Consider the following 15,046-nt stretch of genomic DNA (forward strand, 5'->3'; position numbering starts at 1 on the left):
TTGATTGGATAGAAAGGTTTTATCAAGATTTTTTTTAAAGTTTACATTTTTAAAAAAAGAAGATTTTTACATGTACATTACAAAAATTGCAAATAGGATCTTCGGGGGGGGGGGGGGCGGGGAGAAGAGACCAAGCAGACTATAAAAAAGCAGTATGAAAGCTTGGCTAAACAGCACCTGACAGAGGAAAATAGAAAACAGGCACTACTAGGAAAAACAGAGAAGGCCAGATTCTGAATTCAGATACATACATGGAAAGGCAGAACTACTCCACTGAAGCCAGTGGTATTAATCCTGATTTACACTGGCATAACAAACCAGAATCCGGCTGTCAATGTTTCCTCTGTGGGGTAAAACAAGTTGTTAACCTCGATGCCAAAGACGTACAGTGTTTTGCTGGAGAGACTTTAACAGGATTTAGTTTTTGATACTTCTCTGCGTTCCTTTGGTCTGAAAGGGAGTAAACCCCATTGCTCACAACCCAGAGAATCCTTTCCCACACCCCTTTTCTTTTGACACCATAAGACTCATTTGGCTCCTTATAAGACATGGCGCATCTCTTCCCCACCAACACAACTTTTGCACAGAGTAGACCCCCAAGTTACAAATGGAATAATTACTCTTATAAATATATTTATATCATATAGGAAATAAGGCACTTCAGAAGCATCATGGCTCTTCTAGTTATACATCATTCTAAACAAGAAAAAAAATGGGTTAGTTTCTAAAATGAATCAAAAGGAATAACGTTAATACAGTAATAAAATCTGATCCACATCCCACTTCAAGGCTTTGTAAATCAACAAGAGAGACAGAAAACCTGACCCAGGGCAGCTATGAGACAGGCTTGGCCCATCCAGGACAGGTACTTTTAAAGCAGACATATTTAAGAAGTCCATGGACTGCAATTCTCTCTCATGAAGTTATACTTCACACAGTTTCTTGGCCATTTGGGACTTCCAAGAGCCCCTTCCCTGGCTCTGGTCTGGTGCACTGTGACTGATAAGGAGAGGAGAACCAATGAAGGTCACTGACTGAAGATGAGCCTCCAGGCTGAGCCCTGGAAACCTGGAGTAGGCATACCCTATGTGCAAGTGTGTGGGGGAAGAGGAGAGAAGGCTGAGAGAAGCTGCCAGGCACTACAGCTGAGAAGAGAGAGAGAACACTTAACCAGGATCAGAAAGGAAAGAAAACCCGACCTGTCCAAACATGCTCTGTGAAGTGACAGCGCATGTCAGCAGATCCAATGGCAAATGACTCCCAATACAAGCACTGGCTAAATGGCTGCACTGGATTTGCATGACCTGCAACCTGGGTTAGACTGGACAGAAATACAAAGGCGTGCCTGGACACCTATTAAAATTCTCATCCCCAGATTTGTGAAACACTGACAGCTCCCTCCACTGTGCTGTTTGGAATGTACCTATCTCTATGGTCATATGAAATAAGTTAAAAACACGCGAAACCAACAAAGTGACCAGGAGGCTGTTTAGCCAAGCACATGCCCCTTGCATGAATAGGTCAGCAGCCCTACAGTTAGAGCCATTTGGGTACAACCATCTTGCAGAGAGGTTGTTCTTGGCACCTATTTTCTTCCCCTCCCACTATTCCCCCCAGGTTGAGGACCCATGTTTCAGATCCACTCCTAAGGACCCCAATGACTTTAAAAGCACAATTGTTTTTAAACTAGACCTGAATAAAGAAAACATTGTTCCTTCTATTGATGGGATCTCTGATCAGCCTAAGTGGGCATTGCTTCTTTATGGCCACCCAGCACAAAGGGGTAGGCTTTATTGCATAGATGTTTAGAACAACACTGGACAGAGCCAGGAGAATGGTCCAGAACCATCTGGCACCACCCCTCTTTCTCCACAATCCAGCTGGTGGCTTGCACACAGATGGATTGTCCATTTAAGGTCACACGGGATATCACACCTTTCAGAGCTTCAATGAAAGGAATATTAGCTTCCCCTTCATGAAATGGGGCCAGGTGGAGCCAAAGCAATTTTAAAAGAACCCAAGTTTGGAATTTCCAGTGCCCTGGAGTGCATTATGGCTTATTGGCGCTGGAGGATTGGAACTAACATTGCTCTCATATTCTTGTCCCATCAGAAAGTAGTGTAAGTTTCACTGCCTATGAGCTCGTCTTCACTATGGGGGTAAATCAAACTAAATTACGCTAATCCAGCTACGTGAATAACGAAGCTTAGGTCGACGTAACTTAGAGGTCAATTTACCCTGGTGTCTTCACTGTGCTGCGGCGACAGGAGATGCTCTCCAGTCAACTTCCCTTACCCTTCTCGGAAACCTGGAATACTAGGGTCAAATGAAGAGTGCTGTGCCATCTATTTAGCGTCTTTATGGTCTTCACTAGACCAGCTAAATCAAGCCCTGCTGCATCAATCTCCCCATAATGAAGACCAGTCCTACGCTCTCAGGATTCTACCTTACCCACTTGGCTTGCTGCCAAAATATAGCAGTGCAGAGATTTAATAAATTAACCTCACTGGTGCTTTCCAGTCAAACTGGAACTTGACAACAGCTGCACCAAAAAACGTGGTCCCCTAGCCTCTAGAGAAACCTAAGATCTAGGCCACTTCATTTATTCTCTCTTTCAAACATTAAAAAAGGGAAAGATATTCAAGAAAATAGCAACAATCCAGAAAAGCGAGAATTTAAAACACTAAAAGCAAAAACCCAAGAGGGTTTTTTTTTCCTGGCAATATGGCAACCTCTGGCTGTATCTTGTGTCCCATGTATTAGTGACATCTTTGTTTTGATATACAAAAGCAGTAATAAGGCAAGTCATAGAGGGAAGGGAAGGAGAGGCACATGTTGGCAAAATACTTCAGAAAAGTAAAGGCAGAGCAGAGAATGGAGAGTTGGCCATCTGCATGGTCTCTCTCCCCATAGTTGGATCCATGAATCACATGGGCTGGGATCTCTGTGAAAAACTTAGGAACTGCTCTTTTATGTCACACTGACTGAGACTTGGACAGTCATGCCCAAATAAGATATTAAACAAGCACCTGCTACACAGAGGTTTTTGTATCTATCCTGTTGGAGGTGCTTGCACTCAACTTAAAAATGTAATAAAAACAATAAAACCTAAGTCAGCTAATATAAAATCCTCATTTCCACCCCTGCCTGTAATGCATCTCCTGGGAGCAGATCAGGAATTTGTAAGTTTATCTGGTAAAGGAGATAATTCTCAGAAAAGGTTGCATTAACTACTGGACTGTGGATGCGAAGTAGTGGAAAACCACTAAGATGGGCTAGATATAATGTTACTGATGGCTGACTCAGCCCACAGAGACACCCCGCCACATGTAACCCTCCCCACCAGGGTAGGAGACAGCAGCATAGGCTAAATACTGGCATTTTCTGCTGCTCAATTCCCCGCATAAAGTGCGCCATCGGCCTCAATGAAAAGCACCTGTACTCAAACTGACCAAAGTGCTGCCCTGAATAGGCCAAATGAGACACTGATGCGTCGCCTCCTTGCCCTGGCTGGTAAGTTAATTGTAGACACACTGAACACCAAATGGGCCTGAAGCCTATTTGGTGCTCAGAGCTCCCTTTCTCCCCACCCAATACCACTGGTTACATCTCCTGCTCTAGACACACTGCAGAGCTCACTAGGTAACAGATGAAAACCTTCCCAGCACAGCAGAACCTAGCAAGCCCTAGCTGTCACTGCTTAGTTTCCACAGCACACCAGAGGCAGCAGGGAAACTTTCTGACTTGGTAATGCCCCTGCACACCCAGAGTGGGCAGCCAGGTTAGCGTTTTCCTAAGGCTGCGTCTCTTAGTTCAGCCTCCTTCAGCAGCTGTGGAGGCTCAAACCAGGCTATTGGAGGGGGTAGAGGCAGCTTTTAAAGAAAACCTAACCCCCAGGTTTCCATGTAGTGCACCCTGCAACCCCACAGCTTGAGAGAGCTTTTAGGCAGGTTCGTTTTGAAATGCTAGAAAAATGATGCTTCCATCACCCAAAAAAAAAAAAAAAAAAAAAAAAAGATTGTTCCAAGGGTTATTAATAATGGGGTGCAGCCTGGAAGAGGAGACATTTTAAGCTCATTTTCTAGCACTACTCCCAATATTAACCTGAGAGGACGAGAGAGTTAGGTCCACTATATCCTAGATGCTGCTGCAATGAGAAAACTGGCTGAAAATGCCCTCCTGAAGAGCCCTTTGGCTGCAATAGGGTCACGGATCTTTATTTTTAAAAAAAAAACCAAACCATCCCAAAGGCTCTTTAACCATGTTTTGTTCTGTGGCATTGCAAATCTGGTGGTCTACATTTCCTTTAATGAACAAGCACCACTCCCCCTCCTGCTGGAAAACAACACTGCAACCCCCAGCATCTTGTGGGGGACCTTTTGGAAAGGTGAGTGCAAGTCATGCCAAAGGGGATTTGTTGAAACCCCTTAGTACATCTTCGGTTACTGGAGGAGACAGGAAAAGCTAAAAGGCTTTGGCAACCTAGGAAGTACTTGGCTCTTTAAGAAAGGGGTCAGGCCAGTGAGGAGGAGCATGGGGAGCAGGACCATGGTTAATCAGACCACTCGTCACCAAACTCCGAAGAATCATCCTCGGAGTCGCTGTATTCCACAGCGATGCGGCGAGAGAGGATCGTTGCCACGTCATTGCCCCCAACGTCCCGCTTCTCCTGTTCCCGCTGTTCCTCCACTTTGCGGAGCTGGAAGCCTGGCAAGGGGAAGAAGGCAGAGAGGCGGTCACTCGACGGCGGGATATTTCATGGGGTCTACAGAGAACTGTTGCTCCAGTGCTGTGCTCTGAATATCCCTGGGCAGGGCCTGATCAATGCCTGGAGTGCGCTGGGCCAGCCTGGCACAGAAGGGGGCACACAGGTCAAACCACTGACCAGCCTGGATAGGTTTGGAGCAAGGGCGACTGGAGGAAGCCAGAGGAGCTGGCTTCCCATACTCCTCGCAAGCGCTATGTGTTGCTTCTCTAAAGGCAGTTTGACTTCAACTTGGGAGCTGCATTGATTCTTACGGGGCAATCTGCAAAGGTTTAAAACTAGAGGGCACCCTCATCGGGGTGAAAAGGGGAGTTGAGATTCTCTTTGGGTTAGATCATCTACAGGAGGTATGTGTCACCAGGAGCAAGCCAGCAGCAGTGCTGCCCATGGGATGGCTCCCGTGCTTCCATGCCCTGGAATCTCCCTCAGAAGAGAGAACAGCAAGGCTTATGGGAAAGAGGATATGTAAAAATCACAGCCAGGGCTTACCTTGACGGATCGCTGAAAGCAAGTCACTTCTGGCATCAGTCACAGGAGGCAAGGAAGATTTTGGCTTGGAGGCCGAGGAGTCTGGAGACAGAAGTGGAGCTGGTGCACCATCCATGCCGCTGGAAGACAGAGGTGGGGGACCAGGAGGGGGAGGAGGTGGAGGAGGGGGAGGAGCACCATCTGCTGGCTGAGGTGACGGTGGTGGAGGCACAGCAAAGTATTCTGCTGCTGGAGGTGGTGGCGGAGGGGGAGGGGCAGAAAAATCGGGATGAGGAGGGAAGGAGGATGGAGATGGTGGCGACGGTATCCCTGAATTTGGAAATCCTACAGGAGGAGGTGGTGGGGAAACTCCTGACATTGGTGGTGGTGGGGGAGGAGCAGGAGGTGGAGCGAAGCCTGGCCTGGCACCAGGAGGGGATCCAATTGGAGGAGCTGGTGGAGGATGGCTTGGACTGACCAGGCTGGATCTTTTTTGTCCTCCAGAACCAGAACCTCTTTGGTTGTCTACTGGGTAGCTGTTGCAGGAGGAAAGAGTAATATTGGGGGTGGGGGCAGAGAAAGAGAGAGAGAGTACCATTAGCTTTGAACTCAGATTAGATTGCCCCAAAACTGAGTTTATGTAATCAGAGAGGATTTTGTCCAGCTTTCACCTCCAACTCCCAGCTTTTACTGAAGTTCTCCAGGGCCCTGGTGCTGCCTATCCTGCTGCATTACTCTTGGCTAGGAGAACAGAATTGACAGCTGACACTGCGGCTGAGAGAAACACTATCAGATGTCCCATCAGCCCGCACAGTAACAGTACACTGTACGAGCCAAACACCAAATCTCTCTCTGCCAGAGGCCAGACTGCCCTCTCAGCTCAGAATCTTCTAGAGCAATGCCAGTCATTCTGTATCCATTCAGCCGCTAAGCAGGGATGTCTATCGAGGTAACCTTTAGTTCTTGTTTTCTACGCTATGCAAGTTCATATGCTATTAACACATTCACTGATTCTTTACTGGAGCACTGGTGATGATTTGTCACCTCTTGTCAAGGGTCTAAGGAAAAAACGGTAATGGGATCCAATACACACTGAAGGGAAATATGGATTCATAAATGACTGAATACAACTTTCCGTTCGCAGGAAACATTAGTGCCCAGAAAGTGCTATGTTACCAGCTTACATATTGGTAAAAGGAAGCTTATACTGAATGCTAGCAAACAGAATGCTTTCGCCTCAAAACCTGGCAAATTAACACGCAGCCTATGGTGCTCCTCTGATACGCCATGGAGACTATTGGTCGTTTTATAATGAAGGGTCGATTTACCTCCACCCTTTTTCTCAAATAAGAGATTCAGGGGGCAGCCGTGGCTTTAAGTAATTGCCTAAACCAGGACAAGTTTTATCAGAAGCACCCATCTCCACTCTCACCTAGAGAGCTGCCGCAGGACGGAGTGCCTGTCTCAGGCTGCGACAGATTGTATTTGCAACTCAAACTCACAAGCTATGTTGCCTTTTGATACGTTTTAGTCGAGCTAGTACTATAGCATTTGTCAGTCACCTATTCCCTCTATGTATTTACTCTTGCCACACTTTTCTGGTTCCTACTAGTTAAAAGATACTCTAGTTTTGACCCCTATAACTGAGCCAATATCAGGCCATTCTGGAATTGGTGTGCCATGGACCTGATCCTGGAGAACATTGATGTCTCGGGGCAATGAGGATGCTCTAGATCTTGCAGGAGACACTAGGGCCCCAAGAACTCGAACTATGAGGTCTCAGAGCACCTACACCCTGCACTTGCAAAGATCAGAGGGGAAAGTGGTGACAGTGTAGGAACCCAGTAACAGGGACTGTTTCTGTGCAGAGTGCTGTTGCAGGATGCAGGACCACATGCTCTCAAGCATTTGTATTTGAAGAGGGAGACAGATCAACTGGGCACCCAAAACTGGGCCGAGATTGTCTAATGGAACCCTGATTCTACGAGGATGGGTGCTTCATACATATGGAGAATTCACAGAGTAAGAAAAGTGGGCTAATGCTCTCCTGTTAGGGTATTATGGGAAGTTTGGGGCTTTAACTTAATTAATTTGAAGAGAGAGCTGGACAAATTTAAGAGTGTGATTGTATGATGGGGTTGCTTGTGATAGTAGGAGACAGGGTTCAATAGCCCTGGAGCTCACTTCTAGTTTATGTCTTATGTTCCTACAAGCTCATAGTTCGGGTTTCAGCCAGTCACCTGCAGTGGTCAGGAACAGATTCCCCTCCCCTTTCAAAACATGTTCTGGGGTGTTTTTTAATCTCCTTCCTCTGAAGCATCAGGTACAGCCATGGCTAGAGATGGGATGTTGGACAGGAAGGGCCAGGGTTCTGAGGTGGCAGTGAGCATTCTCGCTCTAAGGTGCTTGGCTGGCTGGTTCTTACTCACATGCTTAGGGTCTAACTGATCACCATATGTCAGACTGGGGAGGAATTTTTCCTCAGGTCAGACTGGCAGTGACCATGGGGGTTTTTGCCTTCCTCTGTAGCGACCCCCACACATATACCCAATGATCCTGGCAGCATGTGTGTATCTCACTTAATCAATTCCCTGCCGTTGGGAGAGTCCTTGGGCACTGATGTGTCTTGGTCCTTCCTATTTCTGCCTGTGGCACATAGGAGCGTAATCTCCTGTGGGCTGTAATACTTGGATTTAATTTTGGTTATTGGGTTTAGTGTGTGGGTGCTGGAGGGTGTTGGTGGCCTGTGTTTTACACAAGGTAAGACTAGATGATCTGGTGGTCCCTTCCAGCCTTAAACTCTATGACTCTACGCTGACGGGTGTTCTCTCACTAGGACTCTTACTTATGTTAACCGAAACTAAACATTAAGGAGGGGTCGTCATACTCTTTGTACACTTTACTGACAGGCAGGTTCACTCGGGTCTCAATACAGTACTTAGTTAGCTGGTCTAGTGAAACCCACTAACATATCACTTTGCCCCACCTACTATTTCTCTGTGGCCGAACAGGTCTCGGAGGTTTACCTAAAATCCAAGGGTGGTGGAGGCAGGCTGTCCTCTGGGTAGGATGGAGATGGTGGTGAGACAGAATCAGACTGCGGTGGTGGTGGATAGTAGCTCATTTCCATGCTCTCATCTGAGCCAATGCTGCCATTCTGATACACCACATTAGGGGGATATCTAAAATTAAAGATAGCAATGGAACAGTGATACCCAATTTCCTCCTCGCCTCCAAAAGGAGTACTTCCAGCACGGTGCGTCAGGGAAACAAAACCAGGAATATAGCCATGCAGGCTGCTCCACCACAAGTAGCCTAGTTATTGGAGCCATGCTCAAGTGCCTCACTCCAAACTTCAGACTGAAAGCTCTTCTATCAGGAATGTCTCATGCTCTGTTAAAAGCCCAGCACAATGGACCCCTAGTCACAATCTGCACCTCTCTACGCTACTGTAATACAAATAATTTATTCAAAAGGGACACCATGTGGCTCCAAATCATGTATCTGTACATAAGTCATTTCCTGATCTACGTTTCCTGAAGCATTTTAGATTACTGGAAATTGTTCAGATTTTTAGACATTTAAAATTCACTTTCACTCATTATGGCTGTTTATTCTCCGGGTGTCTCAGTCTGGACACTGGAAGTCGACTAGTTATTCTCACTTTTGTTTATTGTTAGTATCCAGACAAGTTTATTTTCAGGTTTTTACGCATCAGCACAGTAATTCAGTGTGTGGGTTGCCAACACTGCAAGAGAATATTTGTGTTATTTTAAAACAAAACAAATATTTCTATTAGTTTTAGGGTTGGTAAAAGCTTGCTCTTAAAGCTGGATTATGGGCAAAAACCGGACTTGTCAGGTCTCATTTACATCGCACACTCTCCATGGCAGCATAAAAGTCCTAATGTAACCATGTGCTCATTAGGGCAAAGGCTATCACCTCCTGCAGGCTGGCAAAGCACTTAGCACATTGTGGATGCAGTCATAAGCAAATTTCAAAGTATCCAAAGCTGAAACATGCAGTGTTTTGTTTGGGCCACCCCCAAGTTTGACAGTAGAGTAAGATCACTGAAACAAAAACAAACACTCTTCAAGCCTCATATCAGAACCTACAGCGAACTAAAATGCATGGGAGAATTTGTAGTGGGAAATAGTGAAAGCAAGGAAAAGTCAGTCTCAAGTCAACTGACTCGGCTATTAAAAGAAAAGCAGGTTTTATTTTTAAATATAAAATGTGTGATTAAAAATAAGATTTTCTTAAGTGAAAAGAGCCACAAATGGCAAGAAAAGAGCATACTGGGAAGTGCATTTTGGGAATTCAGTTTGCTTCCCGCCAGACTGGTGTCAGAAGTTAAATTAAATCCTGAATAGGAGGCACTGAAGAGAGATCTGTAGCTGAAAAAAGTTGGATGGGAGGAGAAAAGTCCTAAATTTTGAAACAGGACGCGGGGCTTATGAAAAAGCAGTAAAAGAAACGGTGCCCCACCACCAAAGGTTAAGAGTGAAAAGAAACAGACACAAAGCAGTTTTGGGAACGTCTGCCTGCCCTACTCACTGGCTTTCCTCACCACAAGAGGCTCCTATATTAATTCAGCCCATAACTACAAGGAGACAAAGGCTACTAAAATTATGTCCCTTTAATGCCTTGAGTGCTGCTGTGAGAACTTGGGAGAGAAGGGTCAGCATCACCTTTCCTGCTGATTTCTCATGGTGGGGAACACCCCTCTCTGCAGATAGCAGCCAACCCTCCCTGAACCCCAGAAAGGCCTGATGCCTATGAAGCACTCTCAGAAGAGCTTCTGTAGGTTTGGAAGTATGCCACAGAGTCTGCACTCCTCCTTCCATACGACATCCCCATGCTCAAATGCATGGCTTCTGGCCCTTGCTAATTCTGTTCTGGGCCAGACAAAACTGGTGACCCAGCTATAAAGGGATGAGTGATGATGGGCTAAAGGAACTAAGTCCATGACATTTCTGCATCTGTGGGATAGGGGAGCCGAGAGCAGAAGTAGATTTGCTTCTGAAGACCACTCACGCCACCTTGTTTAAACTGTTTAGCTTCTTGATTTATTTCACAAGTTTTAAACCAACAGACAGATTTCCTTTAGAGAATCTGATTAGCAGGGATATCGATCCACACTGCACAGCAGATCTGGAGAAACTGCAGAGCAGGGAGAATTGCATTACCATCAACAATGCCAGACAGCTTCCCCTTCACGGAGGGCTGCATAAATAGCCAGATTCACTTACCCAGCAGGTCCTTGTCTGTCTTTTGACTCAACAAACTCCTGTCCCATTTTCAATTTCTCCCACTCCTCTTTTCGGGTTTTGATTTTCCGCGGATTCACATTCCCTCGGTTGGGATTGTCCTTCTTCTCTTTCTAAAGAAAGAAAAGAAAAGAAAAAGACCCATTAAAACTGAAAACGTGTTTGGATTTAGTCTGTCCTTATTCCATCTCACTGGGAGGGGAGGAGGAGAGATAGAGCCAACTAACATTTTAAGAGATTACAAAAATCTTGGGATTCTTTGAGACTGCAGTAGCGTGAATTTAGTACTGGTGGAAGGATCAAGATTTGCCTATATGAACAGTTAATTTGTGGCAAGATGGGGAGGGGGGAGGTCAATCTACCTTGAACTAGCCAGCTGGGCTCTATATGCCCATGTGAACGATCAGTGCACGGCAGGTTAGTGAGGTAGATTTACACCCTATCTTGTTGCGCACTAACTGTTCATCTAGACAAGCCCTCAGACTGCGATATGAAAGGCCTCTACCGACAGAACAGCTACTGCACGGGTGGCAACATAAGCATGAACTCCCCCCTGTGCTCCAACCAGTGTGCCTCAATTCTGACCAGGAAAGATGGTTTCTGGAGTGAAAGGGCAGATCACTTTCCCGAACCTAGGGCTTGCCTAAACGGTAAATTACTGGGCACCAAGCCAAGGTGTGCATCTATAATGCACCTGCTTGCCATGTAGTAATGCCCCATGTGGAAACGGCTACAGCACAATGAAAGTCCCAGAGTGCCACAATATCAACACGGGATGTTACTGCACAGCAAGTGTCACACCCTGGCTTGCTGCACAGCGTCTTACAATGTGGACAAGCCTCTAGTGCGTCTTTGGTCTTTGCGCTGAGGCTTCCAAAAGGAAGCCAGTTAATAGCAACTTGGAAGTAGGGTTTTTGTTAGGCGGACACCTGCCCACAACGAACTGGGCTAAAACCAACCCCATTCCAAGGATTCCACTATGCCAAAACTCTCGCTTATACTCTGACTGCAAGGTCATGAACTACTTTGAGATTTGATGTTCCAATCACTTACATTGTAAGTCAGATTTCCCCAAACTAAGCCTTGGAGGTATAGTAAATGAATCCTTTTATAATGCAATTTACCTTGTAATCCACTAATGTCAAAAGGACACTCAAGTGCAGCAATGGGCCAGTGTGGTGGTGAGTTTTTTGTAGTTTTACGTGGCTTAAACCCTTCCATATGTTAAAGTGTAACTGGATTTTTAAACTTAATCTCTTCACTGCTGCCAGAACGGGCACACCCGTTTCCTTCAAAGGGACTGGTGATGATATTCCGGTTACATCAAAGCATACCAAAGGTAATAATAGGGTGCTTTAATACTGAGCAGAGATGCCTGCAAGATACTGCAAGAGTACTGAAGAGGTTCTACGTTTGTCCTTGTCACCCAAAAGACAGCATTTACTGTGCTAACGCATCGAACGCCAGGAAACAGATGGTACAAAGCTACAAAATGAACGAGCATCACCATCCAAACTGTGTGAAACTCAGAAGAACAGATTTTTAAAATCTCTCCACTTTAATAAGCAAGGATAATAGTAACAGGCAACAAGGAATTTTTTTTTAAAAAGTATAATTTTAAACTTGACCGTATACCCTCTAAAGAGCCCAAGTGAAAGTGAAAACTTGGATTTTGAAGAGAAACTGTCTCCTAGGAGTCTCTGGCTTTTCCTCCTGCCTTGTCTTATCTACTATTTCTTTGCTAGCATGCAGCAACGATGCCCCATCCCCTCACCCTGTGCTTCCGCTTTTCTTTCATGATATCCTTGGTGTCCTGTAGCATTTTCTCTTTCCAAAGATCAAAGAAGTATGAAGGGTCTGTGTAGAACTTGAGTGCCTCTTTGCCATCATCCCTGGAATAGAAACACACACAAGGAGCCAGTCAGGTGCTTGTCTGATGCCCAAAGATTTCAGACACCCACCAGGTGTCAATTTCTATCAATCTGAAACAAGAGGCCAAACATTTTGTACTCTTTCTCCGTCCCCTTCAAATAGGTGTCTCTCTACCTTTGAGGAGCCACCCACTCCACCCGCTAATTTAAAACCACCACCACACCTCACCTAATTTGAAGCCACCACCGCTTCTCAGCCGTGGCTGAATAGTTAAAAGCGCTTGACTACAATCCTGAAGGTTGCAGGTTTGAGTCTCACTTGATCTCACGCTCAAAGGCCACCTCCAGTTCACCCAGCTGCAAAATGGGTACCTGATACATTGGGTTAGGGCAGCCAGATATGATGCTGGCCAAATCACTCCCTTGTGTGCCACTGGCTATGACACTTATGTGCCTTAACCGCATCAGCCTGATGAGCCATGGCTTGGGGGAACTCTGACTAATCGTCCTGCAAGGCTTTGCACTATCATTCTCCTCTGGTTTGGGAATACATAGTTTTGATTTCTGTACCTTAAGTAAGGTGCAAGAACTCCACTGAGCAGCTACTCTAACGATTACAGAGGCAGCAGCAGATGTCTGTCCCCACCCCCCCCTTGTCAAACACCCCCCGCTTCTCTCTCCCCACACATGCCCCTTCCCATCCTTCCTCTCCTCATCTGTCTCTTCCAGATAGCCTGCTCCACAGTAACGCCGATGGATACAGGCTTGGGCGCATGCACCTCCAAATGCTGAACAGAGTTCTTTTCAGCGACAATCTCCACCCTTCCCACCCCCACCCACCAGACCGGGGCTCCTGCTACTTCCTCCAAGACATATTACACAATTATGTGCTGGGACTTTTCGGCAAGTTCCCTCCCCACCCACCCACCCATCCGTCTTTTCAGAAAAATCTTCTCCAGTTCAGGAACTCCAAATCGGACCAGCAGCATCCTTGAAAGTCAGGAGTGTGCATGCACATGCCCACCCTCCTACTTTGCAGTACAGTAGCATCTCACAGAAGACAGCTGCCTCCAGCTATCTGTAATTACTTTTCACCTGTTCAAAAGACATATACGGATGTGGGCTAAAGAAATATTCATACTCCAAAACCCCTGCTCTACGACTATCTACAGCAGACACTCAGACCTCAGTGGTTCAGCAGCTACCCAAAAGAGCCAGAGTTGTGTGAATTCATAGTTTCACTTACTATAGTGCTATATATTCACATTTAAACAACAACAGAAGGAAATATTTAGCTGTTTTTATATATAATATTCTCACAGCAAAAGGACTGACCAAGTATTATTATTTTATCAACTACAGTTGGTTAACAACATAGTAAAAGCCTCCTGATTGGTTAATATTTAAATCTCACAGTGTTTCAAGATCACATGCTGGAAGAAGTCGTAGGAAACGAACTGAAGTGCCAATTGCAGCTCCCGAGCCTCAGTTTGAATATCACTGATCTACAGGATGACATAACATGGCTAGACCGTTAAGGAGAAGGGCTTTATGCAGGTTATACAGCCAGGGTCTAAGCTGAGTCAGTCACCTGACACCAGGAATAGACCAAATAATGCTCAAAATTTAAAGGAGTCTGCTGTACCCATTTGGGTCAATGCCACAAGCAAATTTATGTCCTGTAGTTTCCAAGAAGGCTCTTGGAAAGTGACCACGAGATCACACAGAGAAGTATGAGAAAATACATCGTATCCAAAACACCTAGCAATGTTACTCAGTGCCATTCAAGACTTGTCTCCTTAAGGCACCATCACAAAAGCAACAACGTAACTATGTAATTTTTCAGCTACCTTTATTTGTGCAACCCCAGAAGCAAACCTACAAATAATCCAGCTAAAGAACAGCGAAGGCCCGAGGCACTCTAGTTAGGTTACTCCATTTCCCTTAGGGACTAGTACTTCTTGAGTAAGTGGCTTGTGGTCCTGGCCTTTGGGTGAGCACCTTTCTCAGCTAACTCTGGAGAAGATGTTCCCTACAAGGGAAAAAAGGAGCTAAAGAGATGCTGCAGCATTACCTGTAAGGGGAGAGAATGTTGAGAGGTGGAGGAGTATTGCAGATGCCGTATGTTTCAAGGACGGGCACCGGGAGAGAGTCTCTGTCAAAGAGCTTCTGGTCCTGAGTGGTGGAGCTTTTGAAGGCCTTCCTTGTATTAATGCCTTGTAGGGACACTAGGAAGGAGGGAAGCAATGGAAAGAGAAAGTGAAGGACAGTTCGCCCAAGTGATTGATACAGAAGGCCAAGTAGCTACATTTGATTTCAGTTACAGTTCTCAGCATGCTCAGCACTTTCTATGGTTGGGTTCCTTTTTCCCCACAATACTCTTGAGAAGAGTAAAGAAACTCCAACCCTGTCTACACTGAGATCTGAAACTGTTTCAATATGGCTCTCAAGAAAGGTGCTAAGGTGGTTTCAAATTTCAGCGTAAACACAGCCTGAAAATCATGCTGCCACACTATTTACTGAATAGCCAGCCAATGGACATGGAGACTTGCTAGTGATCACCTCCAGCAGAAACAGACTTGTTTGGAACCACTCCACATGTCACTAGCAAAGTGTTTTTCAAGACAGTAAGGGAAAGAGTTCCTGTTAGTGGAAAGGGAAACGTATGAGCC

At 45.7% G+C, this 15,046-nt stretch overlaps 1 protein-coding gene across 2 annotated transcripts in view; it reads right to left on the reverse strand.

Moving 5' to 3' along the window:
- Nucleotides 1-15,046, reverse strand: part of WASF2 (WASP family member 2) — a 40,072-nt gene continuing 25,026 nt past the window's right edge. For both annotated transcript variants that reach the window (XM_037881516.2, XM_037881517.2), the window contains 6 exons: nt 14,449-14,602; nt 12,278-12,395; nt 10,486-10,616; nt 8,260-8,415; nt 5,255-5,769; nt 1-4,707 (listed from right to left, as the gene is read on the reverse strand). In XM_037881516.2, coding sequence (XP_037737444.1) covers nt 4,553-4,707; nt 5,255-5,769; nt 8,260-8,415; nt 10,486-10,616; nt 12,278-12,395; nt 14,449-14,602 — 1,229 coding nt within the window. In that variant the 3' untranslated portion in view covers nt 1-4,552. The remainder of the gene's footprint in view (nt 4,708-5,254; nt 5,770-8,259; nt 8,416-10,485; nt 10,617-12,277; nt 12,396-14,448; nt 14,603-15,046) is intronic.

This window comes from Chelonia mydas, chromosome 19 (genome assembly GCF_015237465.2).
Source record: "Chelonia mydas isolate rCheMyd1 chromosome 19, rCheMyd1.pri.v2, whole genome shotgun sequence".
NCBI lineage: Eukaryota > Metazoa > Chordata > Testudines > Cheloniidae > Chelonia > Chelonia mydas.